Source organism: Oreochromis aureus, linkage group 18 (genome assembly GCF_013358895.1).
Source record: "Oreochromis aureus strain Israel breed Guangdong linkage group 18, ZZ_aureus, whole genome shotgun sequence".
In the NCBI taxonomy this organism is placed as follows: Eukaryota; Metazoa; Chordata; class Actinopteri; order Cichliformes; family Cichlidae; genus Oreochromis; species Oreochromis aureus.
In genome coordinates this window covers 19,057,647-19,081,335 of record NC_052959.1, presented here as the reverse complement: position 1 = coordinate 19,081,335, position 23,689 = coordinate 19,057,647, and the positions used below count along the sequence as shown (strand labels likewise).

Genomic DNA, 23,689 nt, shown 5'->3' with positions numbered 1-23,689 from the left:
AGCTCACAATTGTGCAGTCAAAATGTAAACTAAAAGACGCTGAGCATAATAACATAGACAGATTTCACAGCTGCTCTGTTCCCAACTTCTACTGCGTGACTGACAGCCTGGAGTTTGAAATCCGCTTCGTAACCATGTCTCTGAACAGGTGTCATTTATGGTCCTTATACACACATAATACGGTAATATTACGTTGAAGCACAGTACGTATCACTCCGCGAGGCTCCTCGGTAGCCGTAATGGTCCGACAATCCATCAGCTCCGTAAGTCGAACTAAAACATTTTTTGACAGATTGCTGAGCGCTGTGTATCACATAAAATCGGTTCGCGGTCATCAAGCACAACCAGAATTCATACAAAAGGCACGCAGTCAACTTTTGAGAAAATGAAAGGATTTCAGGCCGTGCATGGCGTTAGCATGGTTAGCTCGTTAGCGTGGTTAGCTCGTTAACACGTTGACGCCGTCCAGCCCCACGCACGGGGCGATGCGCAGTAACTCATTAACGGAGATTTGCCGTGTCCATCTTGTCGCTGCCTGCTGTGTTCAGTGAAGGAGAGGTGAGGTCGAGTAACGTTGCGTAAAGACAAAAGTGGACGAAAGAGAGGCAAACTTGCGGCTCCACAACTATAATTATAACGTAACATAGACTATATCGATATAAAGGATATTGTCACATCTTATATCTCGTATAAAAAAAAAACTCGATATATCGCCCAGCTCTAGTCCAGCACCCTGAGACTATACATTGTTGCAATAAAAAAGAGACAGGGTAAGGATTAGCAAGGGTGGGATCCACAGTGGAGGATGAAACAAGGAGTTCATCAGAGGGATGACAGATGATGATGGGAAGGAATAAAAAATATAGTGGAAAACCAAGTCTCTGGGATATATCACTGGCACGTAGTGGAAGTGGGTGACATAGTTGTTTATATTAGCTCTAATAAATGAGACAAATGCCAGAATTAAATTTCTCGTGTCGCTAAGGCCGTTCTCAACCACAAGGGGACCCTTTGCTTAATTTAACTTAAGGGTTTCTTATCAGATCCTGTAACTAATGAATATCTCCACCTCTGTGAGACTCAATAGCTGAAGTGGGTGACATCAAGAAATCCTCCCAGTGGTTAGAAATGGGTAGCCTGGTGAGTAGCACGGAGGCTACATATCTGATCCATAGAGCAGACAAAACCCAAGCTTCAGGCCCTGCAAAGATGAGACAGTCCAGAACATAAGACCAGCAGGGAATTATGAAGCAAGCTAGGCATAACTAAGTTCATGGGATAGTGCAGAGGAAGACCTATTTATGGATTTGAAATCCCAAAGGTACAAACCTCCAACTACTTTTAGATTTCTCTTCTTCTTTTTTTTCTTTTAGTGATCCCTTTGGGGGTGGCCACTGTGGATCATCTGCCTTCATCTTACCCTCTTCTGTCACACCAACCATCTGCATGTCCTTTATCACTACATCCATGAATCTCTCTGTGGTCTGTTTCTTTTCCTTCTGCTTGGCAGCTCCATATTTAACGTCCTGTGTCCAGTATATCAACTATTCCTCCTTTGCAACCAATATCACATGAGTGCTTTTTTACACACATATCAGAGCACCAAATATACATTCATCAGGGTGTCTCATCTGAAAATCGATATTTCCTAATAATCAAGTGGAAAACTGCAAGGAAAGCTCAGCATTAATTTGCAAATTTTGAGAGTTTTGCGCTTTGGGAATTTCTTCTGAAAAGGGCTTTATCAATGGCCATCCCTAGAATTAATAAATGAATTTAAAATTTACATGCAAAATTCACCATATGTAAGAATTTATATATTTCCATTGGAATTTACAGCTATCAGGATTCTATACTGACCTTAAAAAAGCAGATGGCTGCCAGACCTAAAGTTTTTGTGTTGTTAAGGCTATCCTCAGCCATTTGGGGACGGTGGCTGAGATTTAACCTGTAACTATCTGCACCTCTGGGAAACTGATATCATTCACTTATATCATTTTTATATCTTTGTGATATACGAACTATCAAAGTACACATAAATTAGCACATATTAGGCTAAGCATCCCTATAATATTCTATTCTTTTGACTATTTTAATAAAATTTATTTCGTTTAAACAGTGTGACACAGAAATGGGCACAGCTGTGTTAATGTAGTTCACATACAGTTCATATATGCTACATTATAACGTTGATATAGCAGCATACCCTGCTTCTAAGCCACATTGTCACTTGTGTTAATGTTTAGATTAACACCTGTACTGTTTTCTACGGAGCCCCGCAAGGAACTTTTGCGAGATCTTGCAAAAGTTCATCTTAATTTTTTTTTCTCCCATGTCCCTTGCGGGGCTCCGTAGTTATCCTTTAAAAAAATAAAATAAAATAAATGGCAACCTGAAAAAAAGTCAAGCACTCAATTATGCTGATTCTTTTTATTGTTCGCCATTAAAACAAAAATCCAGTAGATGGCGCCACATTCCCACTGAGTTCAGTAGATCAGCGTGCAATTAAATTAATAGAGTTTAACGTTCAAAGACAATCTCTAGTTATTTATGATCGGTAATATTTTTAAGGGTCAGTCACACAATGCATGCGAGCTTTCAAATGCTTTCTAGTTATCGCAACCATAAAACTCGAACATATATAATCTCCAGGAAAGTCTGTAAAAGCGTGTCCTTCCTACATGTTTCAGCTCAATAGTTTCCCTTTTGGCCAAAACAGTTTCTGGGTATTGGCATGTTTTGCTTGCCTTGAGAAATCTGCAGTTTTTCTTTTCTTTCGGTGGGTTAGATTTCAGTCTGTAATGAAAATCAGCTGGCCTCGATGTGTCAGACCTTTTGTCTGGGAACAAACGGGTGAGATTGGAATTTTGCTTCAGGCCAGATATTAACTGTTTCAGTTACAGAGAAATTTGGCACTGACTTCATAGGCCATGCACGGGTTTTTAATCTTGATTTTAACGATGTTTGAATATTATCGTATTGCATAACGGTAATTATAAACAATTAAGATGAAAATTATTCTTCCAAAAGTGAATTGTTGATTGAACATAAGGTGAACTGTTGCTTGTATTCAGGACACCTTTTCTTTTTTCTCCAGGACTATTTAGTGATCACTTCCAGGAAATGTGAAACCCATTGGGCTTGTCAGAGGGGAGGAGCAAAGGTCTGCTCATTATAGCAGACCTGAAACTTTCCTTCAGATGAATCTGTGCTGGTTAACTGAATCAGTCATGGAGCTGCTGCTGCCGATCCTTCTTGGCTTCCTTGCTTGTCTGGTCGGAGGGCTGTACCTTCTCGGAGTGTTCAGACAGCGGCGACCAGGAGAACCCCCCCTTGATAAAGGGCTCATTCCTTGGTTGGGTCATGTCTTAGAGTTTCGCAGGAACACCTTGAAGTTCCTAGAGAGAATGGAGAAGAAGCACGGTGATATATTTACAGTACAGCTGGGAGGGTTTTATATTACATTTGTCCAGGACCCTTTTTCATTTGGGGGCTTTGTTAAGGAGAGTCGGGACAAACTGGACTTTCGAAAGTTTGCTCTGCATCTGGTGTACAGAGTGTTTGGATACAAAACTGTTGAAGGGGAGCACAGTATTCTCCACAATTCCAGCAACAAGCATCTGAAGGGGGAAGGTCTGCAAGAACTGACCCAGTCTTTTATGAGTAATTTACAGAACATGATGTTGCACAACATTGGATCAGCTGCAGAGGACAGGACCTGGAAAGAAGATGGACTGTTCAGGTACAGCTACAATGTTGTTTTCAGAGCTGGATATTTGGCCTTGTTTGGCAATGTGCCACCCAAGTCTGAACAAAGTGAGGAGAAAGCCAAAGAGAAAGACAGAGCTGAATCAGAAGCTTTGTTTCATGAGTTTCGTAAATATGACCAGCTCTTCCCCAGACTGGCGTATGGGGTCCTTCCACCGATGGAAAAGTTGGCTGCAGAGAGGTTGAAGACATACTTCTGGGATGTTCTGTCAATCCTGAAAATGAAAACCAAGGACAATATCAGTGGCTGGGTGTGGGACATACAGCAGGGTAAAGAGGAGATGGGTATCGATATGTCAATGATAAACAGATACATGTTTGTGCTTCTTTGGGCCTCTCAGGGCAACACAGGGCCTTCTTCATTCTGGCTGCTCCTCTTCCTCATGAAACACCCAGAAGCCATGAAAGCAGTGAAGGAAGAGGTGGATAAAGTTCTGAAAGAATCTGGACAGGAGGTCCGGCCTGGTGGTCCTATGGTCAACCTGACCCGTGAAATGCTGTTGAAAACACCGATCCTGGACAGTGCTGTCGAAGAGACCCTCCGACTCACTGCTGCACCCCTCCTCACCAGGGCAGTGATAAAGGAAATGACCTTCAAGATGGCTGATGGGCGTGAATATTTACTTCGCAAGGGTGACAGAATTGCAATCTTTCCTTTCAGTTCTGTCCACCATGACCCAGAGATCCATCCTGAGCCGCACTCATTCAAATATGACCGCTTCCTGAATCCAGACGGGACCAAGAAAACTGATTTTTACAAAGCGGGGAAGAAGGTAAAATATTACACCATGCCCTGGGGATCCGGGGTCTCCATGTGCCCTGGCCGTTTCTTTGCCACCAATGAGCTGAAACAGTTTGTTTTCCTCATGTTGGTCTATTTTGAGTTTGAGCTGAAGAATCCGGATGTGAAGATACCTGAAATTGACCTCAGTCGATACGGCTTTGGAACGATGCAACCTGTCAGAGATGTCCAGTTCAGATTTAGACTCAGATATTAAGCCAATCAGATAAAAACAAAACTGTGATTTTCTTTTTCTTTGGATCAAGATGGTTTGATGAGCACATTATGGAAATTATGGAAGCAGATTTAAATGTGAAGTTTTTGACGTGTTGGTCAACTGTAATGATTCAATGTGGAATTGCACTGATATTCTAGACATGTTTATTGAACACATTCTGATCATAACTCTTCTTCTTTAAGTAATTTGCAGATCAGCAATTAGATTAAATCCAGTTAGAAAGGATATTGATGGGCATTGTTTAAGATAACAACAATTATGATTATTGGTTATTAATTATTATTGTGAATGTTCTTTTTTCGTATAATTATTTTTCCGTAATTGATGTGACATGTACACTTATAAATTGAGACGGTTCATGTATATGGTTGTCAGTTTCAGTTTTTAGTTCAATTTTCTATGTACATTACAAGGTTTTGCTTTTTGTTTTTTCCAAAATAAATTTTTTTTTTGTAAATGTCAGATTTTGGGGTTTTATGTGAGCATGTTTTAAAACTTAAAAAACCAAAACAAACCAAAACAAAGGTATAGGCTGACTTCAGTCAACTCAGTGACATGGATTCTTTTACTTGTTCCCCACAACAAAATCCAATAGATGGCAGCAGATTCCCACATTCCCAATGTTTTTAAAATAAACAATAAATTGTACAAAAACACAGAATCTTAGAAAAATGATACAAATGAAAACTAATATACGCGATTTAATATTTAATTTATTTTAAAATGAATGTCAGGATTTTATATATATACACCAGTTTAAAAATAAAAGTAAAAATAGAAACTTTTGGCAGTTATTTTATTGTTCATGCTTTACAGGTTTAAAAATTCCGTTCACAGAATGGCTGGCTCACCACTTTTGTGATGAAACCCAACTTACAAAAATACTTTTGTGAATTTTGCTGAAATTGCAGATAAACAATAAGAATAAATGCATTTGCCTGATTAATAACTTAGAAGATTATAGTAAGGATTTTGTCATTCAAACACAAATTAATTATGATCAGAAATGATTTCAAGGTCATTCACACAGGGCAAGTCTCATTTCAAATGCAAATCAGGGTTTTTTTTTACAACCATAAAACACACGCACATAGATAATCTCTAGGACAGCGTGGGAGAAAAAAACAAAGAGTCTGTCTTCTGTGGTTCAGCTCAGTGATGCTCTTTTAGGCCAAACATGACAGTTTCTCAGTCTAATTGGAGTAAGCCAGACATGTTTTTGCTTCTCTTTGCCTTTAGTGTTCTTTGGTCTATGACCGATGCTGTGAACCATCTTTTGTAAGGTTCATTTAGGAAAACAAACAAAAACACTCAGAGAGTGCAATTCTCCCTGAACGCCGTGACCTTGACCTGATGTTGCACCACATCGATTTTTACCTTTCACATGTTTTACTCGATCCCTTTGGTGCTCTCATCAGGAAAGTTCAATCTCACCACTAATGAAAACAGTTAAGACATTTTTAATAACACAGTGCAAAAGAAAATAAAATGAAATCTTTATCAAATATGTAAAAACATGCAAAGCCAGTCAATCATTTTTGAACTTCAGCAGACTGTCTCTACTATCTACCAGACACGTGCAGGGGGGCCAGCAGGGGCTTGAGCATCTGCCCCTTTCCTGATGGGTGCCCTTTTCTTGAGCCATTTTTTTTTTAATGTGCGTGTAGAGTCCTGCCTGTGGCCCTCAACAATAACATTAAACTATTAATTACAACTCCGCAGAAAGGATCTGGCTTACATAAGTCATATGATGACCATTAACCAATGGTCACCCTTGATGGCAGAGTGCGTTGGTTACGAGCCGGGAACAAGCTTGGTGCATTTTTTGCCACCTGGGCAGTGCGGAGCTGTAGAAGAAACACAAAAATTAACTGGGAGACGACTGATGCAACAAAAACCAGGAAGTAGGGTGTACAGAGTACACTATAGTCTATAGCCCACAGGAGTATTAGTTTGTTATGTACACGTGGTTAAGTTCTCTTGTGGCAACTGATGAAATGAAACAAATGAGCATTGTTGTATATACACTGAGTGACAGGGCGACAAAACATTACCTGTCCTTTTATTAACTACAGAAGTAGTGGTAGTCATTAGCCACTAGCTAACTGGATAAGGGTGTCAGAGGTTAGTAGCTCTTATTATAATTACGATATTCAAAAACACACATACACACACACGCACACACACACACTGTATTTTAAGGAAAATACAGATTATATTAGATTTATATTTCAAATATAACAAAATGATGATTTTTCAGCAGTAAAATTATTGTATCTCTACGGTTTAAATATTGTACAAATTGAATCATCATAAATACATTATTTTATAATTATTACTTAATTTTTTTATTCTTATTACTTTATTTTTATAGCACTAGGAATAAATAATAAGGGAAGGATTCTGGATCAGCACCATGATCCAAACATTTGGCCATACTATATACAGTGTTCTGGAGAAGGTATAAAATGTCACTGTATGTGTATGCGTGTGTGCACTTGTTTAGTCAGCTACCATCTTTCCTATGGACTTTTTAATGTCTACAGTCACAGATCGACAGCAACATTTTAACCCATCAGGTGAAACATAGGCTACATTTGCTTTGCATTGTCCCCACCTGATGACAGTGATATAGTATGATGCGATTCCATATTAGATTCTTGATGAATTTGGGTTGTTGTTGTTCAGCCTGGTTATATGTGACCCTTTTTAACTTGTTTTTGTGATGCTCTCCTTGTAATTGCATATGCATTCAATCTGGGTTTTTTTTGTCTCCCCTCTCTCAAAACATACAACTCAGACTGCAGGTATCAGGAGAATGAGGACGAATGAGTTGGACATTGACATCAGCTGTTGTTCTAGTTCATTCTATTAAGAAAACAAGTTTTGACTCAGGTCATTTTCTGCACAAGGGATAAAAAATGTTTGGGTCATGACTTTATTGTTTTGAATTCCAAGATTAAACCCCACTGGCTTAGCAGGTGACCGTATTCTATACAGCTCAATGGTGGCCCTTTGCTGTGTGTCTTTCCCTGTTCTCACTCCCCTCTTTTCTATATACTTTTGACTGCTGCACTATCAAAATAAAGAAGCTGGCACCTGGGAGGAGTTAGTTCAGTTACAGATAATGCAAATGACAAAACAGACCATGTGGCTTGCAGATAGATGTGTTTCTACATGGCAATGGGTAAAACTGAAGAAGATACAAAACCCTAGAAATAACAAATATAACCAATCAAATAAAAGAAAACCAAATATACTATGAATAACAAGTGTGCTGAGGTCAGTTCTGGAGGCTTCCCACCAGAGAACTCCATATGAAACTCTCTGCTAACCTCAACAAACCAGAGTAGATGAACGGATGTACATATGTAATGAGACCAGTACAAATGTAATACACATGTAGACTTATTCCAATTAAAGCCTCATTTATTCACAGAGTAACAAAGTGTGCAGAAGCAGAATCACAAAAAATTAAAAAATCAGAAATTTTAAGAACAAAAAAACAAATCTGTTTTCTCTCCATTGTGTATCCAGCCTCTTGCCCTATAGCAGTTGGAAAAGGCTCCAATCCCACTGCAATCCTGGACTGGATAAGCCGAAGGAGATGAATGGCTGGCACTGATTTTTAGAAAAATTCTACTTAATTTGCATATGGAAAATGTACCAGAAAATCTGCAATACATGTGTTCCCATGCTTCATTTTATAAGTCTCCATGTATCATCAAAAGAATTATACAAAAAAAGGTGTTTGAAGATAAGAGTTTTCTTTTTATCTGATTGGCTTAATATCTGAGTCTGTATCTGAACTGGACATCTCTGACAGGTTGCATTGTTCCAAAACCGTATCGACTGACGTCAGTTTCAGGAATCTTCTCATCAGGATTCATCAGCTCAAGTTCAAAATAGACCAACATGAGGAAAACAAACTGTTTCAGCTCACTGGTGGCAAAGAAACGGCCAGGGCACATGGAGACCCCGGATCCCCAGGGCATGGTGTAATATTTTACCTTCTTTCCCGCTTTGTAAAAATCAGTTTTCTTGGTCCCGTCTGGATTCAGGAAGCGGTCATATTTGAATGAGTGCGGCTCAGGATGGATCTCTGGGTCATGGTGGACAGAACTGAAAGGAAAGATTGCAATTCTGTCACCCTTGCGAAGTAAATATTCACGCCCATCAGCCATCTTGAAGGTCATGTCCTTTATCACTGCCCGGGTGAGGAGGGGTGCAGCAGTGAGTCGGAGGTTCTCTTCGACAGCACTGTCCAGGATCGGTGTTTTCAACAGCATTTCAGGGGTCAAGTTGACCATAGGACCACCAGGCCGGACCTCCTGTCCAGATTCTTTCAGAACTTTATCCACCTCTTCCTTCACTGCTTTCATGGCTTCTGGGTGTTTCATGAGGAAGAGGAGCAGCCAGAATGAAGAAGGCCCTATGTTGCTCTGAGAGGCCCAAAGAAGCACTAACATGTATCTGTTTATCATTGACATATCGATACCCATCTCCTCTTTACCCTGCTGTATGTCCCACACCCAGCCACTGATATTGTCCTTGGTTTTCATTTTCAGGATTGACAGAACATCCCAGAAGTATGTCTTCAACCTCTCTGCAGCCAACTTTTCCATCGGTGGGAGGACCCCATACGCCAGTCTGGGGAAGAGCTGGTCATATTTACGAAACTCATGAAACAAAGCTTCTGATTCAGCTCTGTCTTTCTCTTTGGCTTTCTCCTCACTTTGTTCAGACTTGGGTGGCACATTGCCAAACAAGGCCAAATATCCAGCTCTGAAAACAACATTGTAGCTGTACCTGAACAGTCCATCTTCTTTCCAGGTCCTGTCCTCTGCAGCTGATCCAATGTTGTGCAACATCATGTTTTGTAAATTACTCATAAAAGCTTGGGTGACTTCTTGCAGACCTTCCCCCTTCAGATGCTTGTTGCTGGAAATGCGGAGAATCCTACGCTCCCCTTCAACAGCTTTATATCCAAACACTCTGTGCGCCAGATGCAGAGCAACCTTTCGAGCGTCCAGTTTCTCCCGACTCTCCTTAACGAATCCCCCAAATGAAAAAGGGTCCTGGAGAAATGTAATATAAAACCCTCCCAGCTGTACTGTAAATATATCACCGTGCTTCTTCTCCATTCTCTCTAGGAACTTCAAGGTGTTCCTGCGAAACTCTAAGACATGACCCAACCAAGGAATGAGCCCTTTATCAAGGGGGGGTTCTCCTGGTCGCCGCTGTCTGAACACTCTGAGAAGGTACAGCCCTCCGACCAGACAAGCAAGGAAGCCAAGAAGGATCGGCAGCAGCAGCTCCATGACTGATTCAGTTAACCAGCACAGATTCATCTGAAGGAAGGTTTCAGGCCTGCTATAATAAGCAGACCTTTGCTCCTCCCACAGCACGCAGGATGGGTTTCTGGGAATTGTTCACTAAATAGTCCAGAAAAAAACTCTGTCCTCAAGTAAACAGTGTTAAAACCTGTTTACTTCTTAGTTATAATTTACTAGAACAACGTGTGATGGTTATGTCAACTTGTCACGCCTTCAGTGGCAGATGCATGGAGTGGAGAGAGCGTGCACCCAAATGCACACAGTGACGACAGACTGAAACTCAGAGTGTATTTTTATTGGCAACAGGAAGAGAATACAAACAAAAGCAGAAAGCGACGAAGGACACCATAGAGTGTGTATTTTGCTGGGAATTGTTTAGTAAATAGTCCAGAAAAAATAGTAATGCACTTAAGTATCAATTGAGGACATGATTTTCCAATTGTCCTAGAGATTCCCCTCTTTCGAAATCCAGAAGAACATGCTGTAGCCTGCAGTGATATTATGTTTATGTTAACAGCTCTATGACAGCAGGTATGAAGAGACTGAGGAGCAATGAGTGGACACTGGCAACAAATATCACTCTAGTTAATCATAAGTAAGAAAAAAAAAGTTTTGAGGGGTCAATGGCATGCATGTTGTTGACATGAAACCAGTGAAAGGAACGTTTCTGCAAGAATGATCAAAAAATTCCCTAAACACATTCCTAAACAATGTGGCAAGCCTTCACAGGGGAGTTAAATTAATATTAAACCCTATGGATCAAGAATAGGATGTCACTCAAGTTCATATGAGTGTGAAGACAGACGAGGAGTATGGTGTATCTGCAAACTTGCGTCTTTCTAAGAAACTTAATAGGCTTTGTGTTAGTGGGGAGTGAATTTCCACATTAGATCCTGGGAATGAAACTCTTCTCCAGGTCTTACAGTAGGTGCTTTCATGGTTTTGCAATTAGGACGTTGTCCATCTCCTAAGTGCACAGGAGGGTTTTTTCTTCTCAGACTTCCATAGCATACAGGTTCCTACTGTTAGTGTCCAGTCCTTTGTTAAAAACTCAACATAAGCCCTGATTAAAATGGGTCCTCCATAGAAATAAAACTAGATTATTTTAAAAAACAGAACCAGCCAGGCCAGATTACAAAACTAATTAAAGGTGTGAATTTCTCCAACTATGGTCTCTAATTCAAACCAGCTTTCCCAGTTTCTCCTGTGTTCTCCAGCCCCCTTTGTTCCTGTCCTTCCACACAGAGATTTCCTCCTTCCTTTCCCCATTATAAAGAAGGTATCCAAACCCACACCAGTCAGTTACTTCCAGTACTCAACTCCAAATAGCTGGCAGCGGGACTAGAGTGAAATCTCTACTTTACAAATTGCCTTGAGGCAACTGTTGATGTGATTTGGAGCTATATAAATAAAACTGAATTGAATTAAACTGAATACTCTCACATGGCCAGGCCCTTCATCTCACACATAAAAATAAATTAAAAAAGCATGTGTAACCCATATCAACTACTCAGTCACATGACCCACGTCAGCTGATTTGAGGTCCCTCTCCTGATTTGCTCCTTGCACGTCGCGGCAACTATGAAAACCGGCTGTGGAGGGATACTTCCGGGTTCGACTCCTGCTGTGGCTGTATGCTTATGGCGTTAAGAACGGCGTTGGAAAACGAAGCGTTTTCTCCCCTAAATTCGTCTATAAAATTGTATCACCTCAGCGGTAAGTGTCCTTAACAGCTACCGATAACAATCTTTTAGTTGTCAGTAACCAGTCGATCATTTTCGCGATTTAGAAAATGACCTTGTTCGGCGGCGTTCCCACCGCGAGCAGAACTCCGGTTCAAAAACCGCTGTTTTTGAACACCTTTATTTCCTTAAGCACTTTAATGGGCTTACTTTGAAACAACAATAATCATTTAATTGCACTTTATGTGTTGCCTTGAATTCGGCTATGCTGTCTGTTAGACAGTTGTTTTCCTTTATTGTTATTTTTGTATTTGTTTGTAGCGAACGCTACTAGAATATATAGATTAAGCTACGTAGCCAAGATGATTACTAATTTAACTGTTGTACATTTGTGACTGATGATGATGATGATTTGCATTGTTACATAGACTTGCAGAAAAATGTATTTGTTTACCGGTAAACTGAATTGATTTTGATTTACTAATGGATATTTTTCTGGCCTACAGGTCAGGTTTTTTTTTTTCCCCCCTTTAAATTGATCTTCTTCATATTGAAGTGGCGAGCTGGTAGGACCATTCTTTGTTTTGTTTTTTTTTTTCCCCCGCTTTGCCGTCTATGGATTACGGACATATTTTTCCCCATTGTATGAAACTGGACCCTAAGGAGGAATACCTTAAAAAGTGAACTTTAAAAAGAAAAGGACCGTAAAGGACTCTTAACAAAAGGACTCTTGCACAGAAAAATCACAGCAATTGATTTATTATTTATTACACAATTATTTGATTGTGGGCATTTATTTATGTTGTGTGTTGTATTGATTATTTTGGTCCATTTCCCCTTTCCCCATTTATTCAATATATTTTTGGTACAAAATACTCCAGTCGTTGGTCTCATCATTCACACCATCTAGGCTCCATAAAGAACTATTTCTTCTGCGCGTCAGTCAGTAAACTTACCCATTACAATAACACTAGCCCTTAAATAACTTTGCGTTACACATGCAATATTTGAAATCCTAAGCCTCAGGGTCAGGGAACGGGTCCTGACTGTCATCTGCGCTTATGCGCCGAGTGGCAGTTCAGAGTACCCAGCCTTCTTAGAGTCCCTGGGGGGGGTGCTGGAAGGTGCCCCACCTGGAGACTCTGTTGTCCTACTGGGAGACTTCAATGCTCACGTGGGTAACGACAGCGAGACCTGGAGGGGCGTGATTGGGAGGAACGGCCTCCCTGATCTGAACCCGAGTGGTGTTTTGTTATTGGACTTCTGTGCAAATCACAGTTTGGCCATAACGAACACCTTGTTCAAACATAAGAGTGTCCATAAGTGCACGTGGCACCAGGATGCTCTAGGCCGCAGGTCGATGATCGATTTTGTAATCGTATCACCAGACCTGCGACCATATGTTCTGGACACTCGGGTAAAGAGAGGGGCTGAGCTGTCAACTGATCACCACCTGGTGGTGAGTTGGATCAGGTGGCGGGGAGGACGCTGGACAGACCCGGTGCACCTAAACGCCGTAGTGAGGGTGTGCTGGGGACGTCTAGCAGAGGCCCCAGTCCGCGAGATCTTCAACGCACACCTCCGGCAGAGCTTCAACAACATTCCGAGGGAGACTGGGGACATTGAGTCCGAATGGACCATGTTCAGCGTCTCCATTGCCGGGCTGCTGCATTGAGCTGCGGCCGCAAGGTGGTTGGTGCCTGCCGTGGTGGTAATCCCCAACCAAATGGTGGACACCAGAGGTGAAGGGAGCCACCAGGCTGAAGAAGGAGTCCCATCGGGCTTGGTTAGCCTGTGGGACTCCAGAGGCAGCTGACAGGTATCGACAGGCCAAGCGGAATGCGGCTCAGGCAGTGGCTGAAGCAAAAACTCGGGTGTGGGAGGAGTTCGGAGAGGCCATGGAAAAAGACTTTCGGACTGCCTCGAAGAGATTCTGGCAAACCGTCAGGCGTCTCAGGAGGGGAAAGCGGTGCTCTACCTGCACTGTGTATAGTGCTGGCGGTGCGCTGCTGACGCCGACTGAGAAAAAATTGTCAGACGGTGGAAGGAATACTGAGGACCTCCTTAATCCCACTGACACGCCTCTTCCGAGGAGGAAGCAGAGTCTGGGGATGAGGGAATGACCCGCCAATTTCTGGGGTCGAGGTCACTGAGGCAGTTAAACAACTCCTCGGTGGCAGAGCCCTGGTGTTGATGAGGTCCGCCCGAGTTCCTGAAGGCTCTGGACGTTGTAGGGCTGTCCTGGTTGACACGCCTCTACAATGTTGCGTGGAGATCAGGGGCAGTACCCTGGACTGGCAGACCGGGTGGTGGTCCCCATCTTTAAGAAGGGAGACCGGAGGGTGTGTTCCAACTATAGGGGATCACACCCTCAGCCTCCCCGGAAAGTCTATGCCAGGGTGCTGGAAAGGAGAGTTCGTCCGTTAGTCGAACCTCGGATACAGGAGGAACAATGCGGTTTTCGTCCTGGTCGCGAACACTGGACCAGCTCTTTATCCTCTCGAGGATACTTGAGGGTGCATGGGAGTTTGCCCAACCAGTCTACATGTGTTTTGTGGACTTGGAGAAGGCATTCGACCGTGTCCCTCGGGTGTCCTGTGGGAGGTGTTGCGGGAGTATGGGGTGTCTGGCCCACTGTTACGGGCCATTCGATCCCTATACAACCGTTGCAAGAGTTTGGTTCGCATTGCCGGCAATAAGTCGGACTTGTTTCCGGTGGGTGATGGGCTCCGCCAGGGCTGCCCTTTGTCACCGATTCTGTTCATAATTTTATGGACAGGATTTCTAGGCGCAGCCAAGTGGCGGAGGGCTTTCACTTGGTGGCCTCAGAATCTCATCTCTGCTTTTTGCGGATGATGTGGTTCTGATGGCTTCATCGGTGGGGGCCTCCAGCTCGCACTGGAACGGTTCGCAGCCGAGTGTGAAGCAGCGGGAATGAGGATCAGCACCTCCAAATCTGAGGCCATGGTTCTCAGCCGGAAAAGGGTGGAGTGCCCACTCCGGTCGGGGATGAGTTCCTGCCCCAAGTGGAGGAGTTCAAGTATCTCGGGTCTTGTTCGCGAGTGATGGGAGAAGGGAGCCGGAGATCGACAGACGGATTGGTGCTGCGGCTGCAGTGATGCGGACGCTGCACCGGTCCGTCGTGGTGAAGAGGGAGCTGAGTGTAAAAGCGAAGCTCTCAATTTACCGGTCGATCTACGTCCCGACCCTCACCTATGGCCACGAGCTGTGGGTAGTGACCGAAAGAACGAGATCGCGGGTACAAGCGGCAGAAATGAGCTTCCTCCGAAGGGTGGCTGGCCTCTCCCTTAGAGATAGGGTGAGAAGTTCGGCCATCCGGGAGGGGCTCAGAGTAGAGCCGCTGCTCCTCCACATCGAAAGGAGCCAGTTGAGGTGGTTCGGCATCTGACAAGGATGCCCCTGGGCGCCTCCTGGGTGAGGTGTTCGGGCATGTCCCACCGGGAGGAGGCCCCGGGCAGACCCAGGACGCGCTGGAGAGATTATATCTCTCGGCTGGCCTGGGAACGCCTTTGGTGTTCCCCGGATGAGCTGGAGGAGGTGGCTGGGGAGAGGGAGGTCTGGGCTTCTCTGCTTAGGCTGCTGCCCCCGCGACCCGACTTCGGATAAAGCGGATGAGGATGGATGGATGGATGGATGGAAATCCTAAGCCAATGTTTAGTATGATGTCCTCTCAATTATTCCACTATGCCACATTCTATAACAAATGTTGCAGTAATCCACAGGGAAGCGAGGCAAGAAACACTGTAGTACTGGTAGATGAAAGGAGGAAGGAAAAAAACAGAAATTGTTTTGATCCTTGATAAGGTAGATCCACTCATGTACCACTAGCAATACAACACAATGGTTGTTTTTTTTTTTTTTTTTTTAATGTTCATGGATAGAACCTGGTTAGTGTGTCACAGGGTGGAATGGACAAGTTTAACTTGGTGTTTTTATTTCCTTGCATGTAGTGCTGTGTTTTATTTTTTGATCTTTTATTAGCATGTAGTGTTTTATTTTTGTGGGGTTATTGCATGCTTTTTGTTTTGATATGTGATTTGTTCCAGGGGGATGCCGATTCCACCGCTCCTCCTGATCATTAACCTGTTGGAGAGAGTGATCTGTCTACCCGAGGGCAACAGTTCAAACAGGGAGTGACCAGGGTGTGAGGTATCCTTTATGTTTTGAGCTAAGACAGCGGGTATTGTGTAGCTCTTCCAGCGTAGGGAGAGGGCAGCCAGTGATCCTTTGAGCGGTGTTAATGACCACTTTAATGAGTGCTTTCCTCTGAGCCATTGTGCAGCTAGTGTACCAGATGCATATGCAATAGATTAGAAACCCATCCTGGGGCAGGAGCAAAGGTCTGCTCATTAACCCTTTAAGACCTACCATAGAACCAAGTCCGCCAGAGCTTATATTATATTTTTATATGCTGTAGTGCCAATTTTGGGAGCATTTCAAGTTGCTATACATCAATACAACCATTATAGCCCACATTTTAATAATATGTATACATTAAGTGCATTGTAATTACATAAATTGCAAAAAAGTGCAATAAACTACAAAAACATTGAAAATCGTTTTTGTTTTTTTAACATATATTTCTAGTTAGAGAAATTTAAGAGGCTTATCCCTCAGAACTGTAAATACAAAAAAGTTGCACAAAATAGTTTCCCACCACAGGAAATTTATTTTGAGTGTCTTCATAGTTTTATTTTTGAAATACACCAATTTTTATATACTGCAGAAAAAACGAAAATAAATATTATAATGCATATTTGCAAAAAAAGCAGCATATGCATCAAAATAAACTATTTCCAGCAGTGCAATTTGAGTTCTAAGCATCCCAGAAACGACACAGAAAGTCATAAAGTCAAAGATAACTTTTAAAAACACCAGTATAGGCTCATCAGGTCCTGATAGTAAAAAAAACTACATTTCCGCGAAAATGACGTCACTTCCGGTTTCTGGCAGGAAATGGCGGACATGCGAAAGTTCGCGCTGACGTCTATTCCAACGTAGGAAGTGTTTTGCGAACAGCTGATCGGATCGGCAAAGCGTGTTTCTGGAATATGTTTTTGTTGCTGCAAGCACTTTTTATGCAGTTTTTGCAAAGTTATATGTGGAAGGAAACCGTGACCTAGGACAAGCTAATGGCACAAGATGTAAATACAACTCCTCCAGTTTCATAAGCAAAAAAAAATTATTGCTCTAGCTTACGTGGTTGCAGAGCTACCGGGATTTAAAAATAGTTACGCAAAATGGAGCGTGCCCGCTCCGACCGGTTTTAAAGGGTTAAAGCAGGCCTGAAGCTTTCCTTCAGATGAATCTGTGCTGGTTAACTGAATCAGTCATGGAGCTGCTGCTGCCGATCCTTCTTGGCTTCCTTGCTTGTCTGGTCGGAGGGCTGTACCTTCTCGGAGTGTTCAGACAGCAGCGACCAGGAGAACCCCCCCTTGATAAAGGGCTCATTCCTTGGTTGGGTCATGTCTTAGAGTTTCGCAGGAACACCTTGAAGTTCCTAGAGAGAATGGAGAAGAAGCACGGTGATATATTTACAGTACAGCTGGGAGGGTTTTATTTTACATTTGTCCAGGACCCTTTTTCATTTGGGGGATTCGTTAAGGAGAGTCGGGAGAAACTGGACTTTTGAAAGTTTGCTGTGCATCTGGCGCACAGAGTGTTTGGATATAAAGCTGTTGAAGGGGAGCGTAGTATTCACGAAATGTCCAACAACAAGAATCTGAAGGGGAAGGTCTGCAAGAAGTCACCCAAGCTTTTATGAGTAATTTACAAAACATGATGTTGCACAACATTGGATCAGCTGCAGAGGACAGGACCTGGAAAGAAGATGGACTGTTCAGGTACAGCTACAATGTTGTTTTCAGAGCTGGATATTTGGCCTTGTTTGGCAATGTTCCTCATAAGTCTGAACAAAGTGAGGAGAAAGCCAAAGAGAAAGACAGAGCTGAATCAGAAGCTTTGTTTCATGAGTTTCGTAAATATGACCAGCTCTTCCCCAGACTGGCGTATGGGGTCCTCCCACCGATGGAAAAGTTGGCTGCAGAGAGGTTGAAGGCATACTTCTGCGATGCTCTGTCAATCCTGAAAATGAAAACCAAGGACAATATCAGTGGCTGGGTGTGGGACATACAGCAGGGTAAAGAGGAGATGGGTATCGATATGTCAATGATAAACAGATACATGTTTGTGCTTCTTTGGGCCTCTCAGGGCAACATAGGGCCTTCTTCTTTCTGGCTGCTCCTCTTCCTCATGAAACACCCAGAAGCCATGAAAGCAGTGAAGGAAGAGGTGGATAAAGTTCTGAAAGAATCTGGACAGGAGGTCCGGCCTGGTGGTCCTATGGTCAACTTGACCCCTGAAATGCTGTTGAAAACACCGATCCTGGACAGTGCTGTCGAAGAGACCCTCCGACTCACTGCTGCACCCCTCCTCACCAGGGCAGTGATAAAGGACATGACCTTCAAGATGGCTGATGGGCGTGAATATTTACTTCGCACGGGTGACAGAATTGCAATCTTTCCTTCCAGTTCTGTCCAACATGACCCAGAGATCCATCCTGAGCCGCACTCATTCAAATATGACCGCTTCCTGAATCCAGACGGGACCAAGAAAACTGATTTTTACAAAGCGGGAAAGAAGGTAAAATACAGTGGCTTGCAAAAGTATTCGTCCCCCTTGAACTTTTCCACATTTTGTCACATTACAGCCACAAACATGAATCAATTTTATTGGAATTCTACGTGAAAGACCAATACAAAGTGGGGCACAGAGCCATTGCAGGGGGGGTGCGGTATGAAGGGGGGGGGGGAACAACGCTTGGACACTGCTAGCATAATGGACAGGTTTTTGACGGGGCTCCCACATAAACGCAAAGCAGGAGATGAAGCATCGCCAAATATGTTTCCAAACCAACTTCCTTCCAAGCCAAAGACTAGAAAATATGGTGAAGCATATCTTCCCTTTGGCTTCACCTGCACAAGTGCCAAGGTAGGTCTCCCCTGCAGAATTAGTTTTCCCTGCGTCGGGAGCACGCGCTGGGCTCTCCAAATCACGGACAAACAGTATCCAACAATGTTGATTTTTAGTTCACAAACACTTCTTGTAATAACTAACTACTCCTGACATTTTGGAGATGTTAGCTCTTTATGCAGTAAATCTCCAAAAGTTGAACTTTTGGAGATTTACTTTCCTGGATGATTGAGAATGCATCAAGACGTTTATGCAGTAAAGTTACAGTGGTATACAAATAATATCAGGCTGATCCTTCCGTAATTTGTTCCCCCAGTTCAAATCACGGACAAACAGTATCCCACAGCTGTTTTTGTTTTTGAAACCATTTTGCACAGAGAGGCATTTTTTGAAAAATGTATTGATAGCAATGTTGAATATTATTACACAGGAAAAAAACAACTACACGTAAAATAATTACACCATGACGCCTCTGCCTTTCTAAATGGAGAGACAGTAACTGCGCGTGTATATGTAAGCGTGTAAAACCTGAAGATACTCAGATTAACAGTAACAGTATTTTGTCTCTATCTGCCATTCTGCAATTCATCTCATGTAAACAATAACGTGGTGCACAGCGTGACGTGAAAAGAGGCACATACCTTTGACGTTATGCGTGATTTAACTCTGTATTCCTCGTCCACACGTAAACGCAAAAAAGGAGTTTTAAATCATCTCCGTTTTCGGTGAATCGCAACGCCGTTTACGTGTTGACGAAAGACCCAAACGCATAGAAACAGCTGTGTTTTCAAAAATACCCGTGTAGGTGTGGACGCAGCGTAAAAGACTTAGTAGTGTATTTTATTACTACCTGTAATTTATTGCCGTTTACTTGTATTTGCTTAATTGTTTACTAAATGTTTGAGGTGTGAAATAAACCGCAATGGAGCAAAATATGGGTGTTTGTGGTTGGAGGATGTGTTTGTGCGGTGGGGGGGCGCGAACATTTTTCTTGTAAAACAAAGGGGGGCCTGGCAAAAAAAGTTTGGGAACCACTGCTTTAGTCTGACAAAAGCCGAATGACGAATTAGCGCTTTCAGTCAGATTGAGCATGCACCGGTTTATTGTATTTCCAGACTTGCTTTCGGCACAATTTACAGTGCGCGCTACTCTGTTTTTTGTCAGACTTGAAATAGCCGAAATACCTTCACACTACGGAACTTCTCTGGCCTTTCCATTCAACAATCTCTCCGGCATTGGAACCATCATCTGTTTTTTCTTCGGTAACCTTCGCTCACGCTCTTGGTTGATTTTTCTCTAGTCGGCACACTCATTTCCTCCATTACCTGGGCAGCCCGGCTGGCTGCTTCCCAAACAAATACACATGTGCGCCTTGGCACTTGTGCTGTACGTAACAAGTCACGTGACGTGACGCTGCGGCTGTGATTGGTTCGGCTCTGCGCTACTTAATTTGGATTGGCTGTTCTTTTTTTTTCTTTTAAGAGGACAAGAGAGATGAGGCCCATCGCAATAGTTAAATTTTTCTATCGAGAAAGTTATTTCGCAATACATATCGTTATCGTTCTATCGCCCAGCTCTAGTTTACACTTGTGCCATACTCCTTCCATTTCTGAATGATCGCTTGAACAGTGCTCCGTGGGATGTTCAAGGCTTGGGAAATCTGTAGCCTAAGCCTGCTTTAAATTTCTCAATAACTTTATCCCTGACCTGTCTGGTGTCTAAATCCAATCGAGAATCTGTGGCAAGATCTGAAAACTGCTGTTCACAAACGCTGTCCATCTAATCTGACTGAGCTGGAGCTGTTTTGCAAAGAAGAATGGGCAAGGATTTCAGTCTCTAGATGTGCAAAGCTGGTAGAGACATACCCTAAAAGACTAGCAGCTGTAATTGCAGCAAAAGGTGGTTCTACAAAGTATTGACTCGGGGGGCTGAATAATTATGCACACCCCACTTTGCAGTTATTTATTTGTAAAAAATGTTTGGAATCATGTATGATTTTCGTTCCACTTCTCACATGTACACCACTTTGTATTGGTCTTTCACGTGGAATTCCAATAAAATTGATTAATGTTTGTGGCTGTAATGTGACAAAATGTGGAAAAGTTCAAGGGGGCCGAATACTTTTGCAAGCCACTGTATAACACCATGCCCTGCGGATCCGGGGTCTCCATGTGCCCTGGCCGTTTCTTTGCCACCAATGAGCTGAAACAGTTTGTTTTTCTCATGTTGATCTATTTTGAGTTGGAGCTGAAGAATCCTGATGAGAAAATACCTGAAATTGACCTCAGTCGATACGGTTTTGGAACGATGCAACCTGTCAGAGATGTCCAGTTCAGATTCAGACTCAGATACTAAGCCAGTCAGAGAAAAACATGATTGTCACTGAGAAAAATTGTGATTATTTTCTATCAGTTATAATTGAATCATTGTATTATTGTGAAAGCTCATTTTTTGTATAATTATTTAATTGACTGTTTTTACCTGAACCCTTATAAATTGAAGCATGGGGCAATTCAATTAAAACCGATTTACTCACTATGACCACTGTCATGGTCCTGAGTCTGACGACTGAGTGTTTTGTTTCTTTATATTATTCTGTGTTCTTGTTTATTCTGTGGTTCTGGTTATCTTGGGGTTTGGTACTCTTCTGTTTCACGTTTCATGTCGCTATGTTCTGTGTCCCCCAGTCTGTGTTTAGTTTGGGTGTTGTGTCTTTACGAGTATGTGTTTCCTGTTTTATTGTGAAGGTCTGCGTCTTATGTGAGTGTTTTCAGTTTGCCTCCGGTCTCGTCAGGTTAATCACTCCCAGCTGTGTCCCCCACCCGTGTGTAATCTCCCTGTGTTCTCTGAGTGTTTTTAAGTCATGTCTTCTGTCTTAGTGGTTGCTGGGTCGTCTGTGTTATTTCCCCTCCGTTTTCCTGTGTATTCTGGCCGCATCATTCTCCCTGCAAGGTATCTTCGTTCGTGTTCTAGCTTTGTGTTTAGTTTTAGTTTTCCCAGTTTAGAGTTTTTACAGTTCTGTTTTTCGCCACCCTTTTTGTTGTACTTCACCTGTTGTTAATAAAGCTCACCCTCCACTTAAGCAGTCTGCATTTTGGGTCCGTTACTAATCTACACACCGCCTGCCTCGGCACCCCGTGACAACCACAGTCCCTAGATAGTTTGCTTTTCTTTGACTTACTTCATTACCACTACCATGGAGACGATGTTTTTGGTAGCATTTGAATGCACGTCAGTCTGTTTGTAAACATGATAGCTTGAAAAACTTTCTATGATTTCTGAAAGTATGTAGAGTGGGGTCATATTAACAGTCTATTAAAACTTTGCTTATATCCACTGAGTTCTTTCAGGTCATCTTATTGATTTAAGATTTAAGATTTTGGTTGAAAATGGACTAAATGTCTTATAACTTAGAATCAAGGACTCTTAAAACTGTGGCATTGATAGTTTCTATGTTGGGTGTCAAAATCATATTCATGAATGTTTCAGGTATGTATTAAAGCTGTGAGGGGATCAAATGCACAACAACACACACACAGAGGAAGTGATTTTTTACTCTAAATATCCACTATATTGTTACATAACACACAGCCATGTGTTTAAAATCTCACATATAAAACCTTGTTAACTTGGATTTCTTTCTGTCCAAAACTTGCTTTGTTGTTTCATTGTCTTAAGCAAGGGCGTCGATTTGGCATGGACGGAAGGGACGTGTCCCCACCAATATCCAGCGATTATTGAATTGTCCCCACCAATAATTTGATCTCTTCGAGTAAAGAAATACAAACCCGATAGAAAGAAAAACAAAAAGATCTGTCAACGTCTCATTCACCCAGCGGTGGAGAAAGAGTTAAATTACGTCCTCTACTTGAGTCCTACCTCATGTGACAAATATGGCCAATGTGATTGGCTGTGCCCAGGGAGCTCTGTTTAGTTTTAGCAGCGGCAAACCTGCGCTGAGAGGAGCTGCAAGGAGGAGAGGAGGATGGCAGCAAAAAGGAAGAACCTGGTTATAAGAAAGTATTTTTCAAAGAAACCTGTAAGTCACTTAAAGTCAAGTTCACTCATAAAATGTGTCCGTCATAATAACGTTACAGGCAATACCAGGCCATACATGCCAACCCTCCCGATTTTTCCGGGAGAATCCCGAATTTCATTGCCCCTCCCGAAAATCTCCCGGAGCCACCATTCTCCCCAATTTCTCCCGATTTTCCACCCGGACAACAAAATTGAAAAACCATATCCTAGATTGGCCCAGCCAATTCCAGTTTCCAACAATACTACTGCGGCTACTTAGTATTAATATTACTCTTATTACTTTTTCTGGGTCGCGAAATAAACTTTTAACATATTTTCAGGCGAGAATGTAGCTGTGTAAACGTCAAATAACTTAAACATGTTATTGTTTGGCCTTTTTCAGTGTTTTATTTGTTCGTGAGTAAATCGGTTTGGCTGAGATTAAAGTTATTAGATTAGATTAGATTAAATAAAACTTTATTAATCCCTCGGGAGGGTTCCTCCGGGGTTTTCACACAGCTGAATAAATGTCAAACAGAAAACTGATTAAACAGAAGTGTGAGATGGTCGAGAATCTACGCAAGCGTCCGGTTATATTTTATTTTATTTAGACAGCAAGGAGCAGACGGCAGAGGTGACGTAATTATGAAGGCTAGACCCCCCAATTTCACAGTCGCTCATTTCCGGTCTACCCGGCTTTCGGAGGACCCGGCCCACTTAGACCGCGAAGGCCGGGTCCTCAGGTGGACGCAGCCTCTGAATTTGGACACCCCGGCCTGTTTCCGGCCGGAAACAAGCCGGTGACATTTAACTTATTTTTTTCCGATAAGTAAACACTGTAAAAACCCCTTTGAATGTCTCCCTAATTCTGAGG

At 42.6% G+C, this 23,689-nt stretch overlaps 2 protein-coding genes and 1 pseudogene across 2 annotated transcripts; 2 read left to right on the top strand and 1 right to left on the bottom strand.

The window, feature by feature from the left end:
• The first annotated feature begins 211 nt into the window (after positions 1-211).
• Positions 212-5,239, top strand: LOC116316225 (7-alpha-hydroxycholest-4-en-3-one 12-alpha-hydroxylase-like). The gene is made up of 2 exons (XM_039602112.1): positions 212-263; positions 3,098-5,239. Exon 2 carries the CDS (start codon positions 3,201-3,203, stop codon positions 4,764-4,766), a length of 1,566 nt encoding a protein of 521 aa, XP_039458046.1. The 5' UTR covers positions 212-263; positions 3,098-3,200; the 3' UTR covers positions 4,767-5,239.
• Positions 5,240-7,707: 2,468 nt separating this feature from the next.
• LOC116316201 (5-beta-cholestane-3-alpha,7-alpha-diol 12-alpha-hydroxylase-like) lies at positions 7,708-10,149 on the bottom strand. Its single transcript, XM_039602113.1, has one exon. It carries the CDS (start codon positions 10,136-10,138, stop codon positions 8,573-8,575), a length of 1,566 nt encoding a protein of 521 aa, XP_039458047.1. The 5' UTR covers positions 10,139-10,149; the 3' UTR covers positions 7,708-8,572.
• A 6,959-nt stretch (positions 10,150-17,108) lies between these two features.
• Positions 17,109-21,338, top strand: LOC120434197 (annotated as a pseudogene).
• The last annotated feature ends 2,351 nt before the right edge of the window (positions 21,339-23,689 follow it).

Bases quoted from the DNA above. Each gene is read 5' to 3' on its own strand.
- LOC116316225 (XM_039602112.1), top strand. From the start codon at position 3,201: ATGAATCTGTGCTGGTTAACTGAATCAGTCATGGAGCTGCTGCTGCCG.
- LOC116316201 (XM_039602113.1), bottom strand. From the start codon at position 10,138: ATGAATCTGTGCTGGTTAACTGAATCAGTCATGGAGCTGCTGCTGCCG.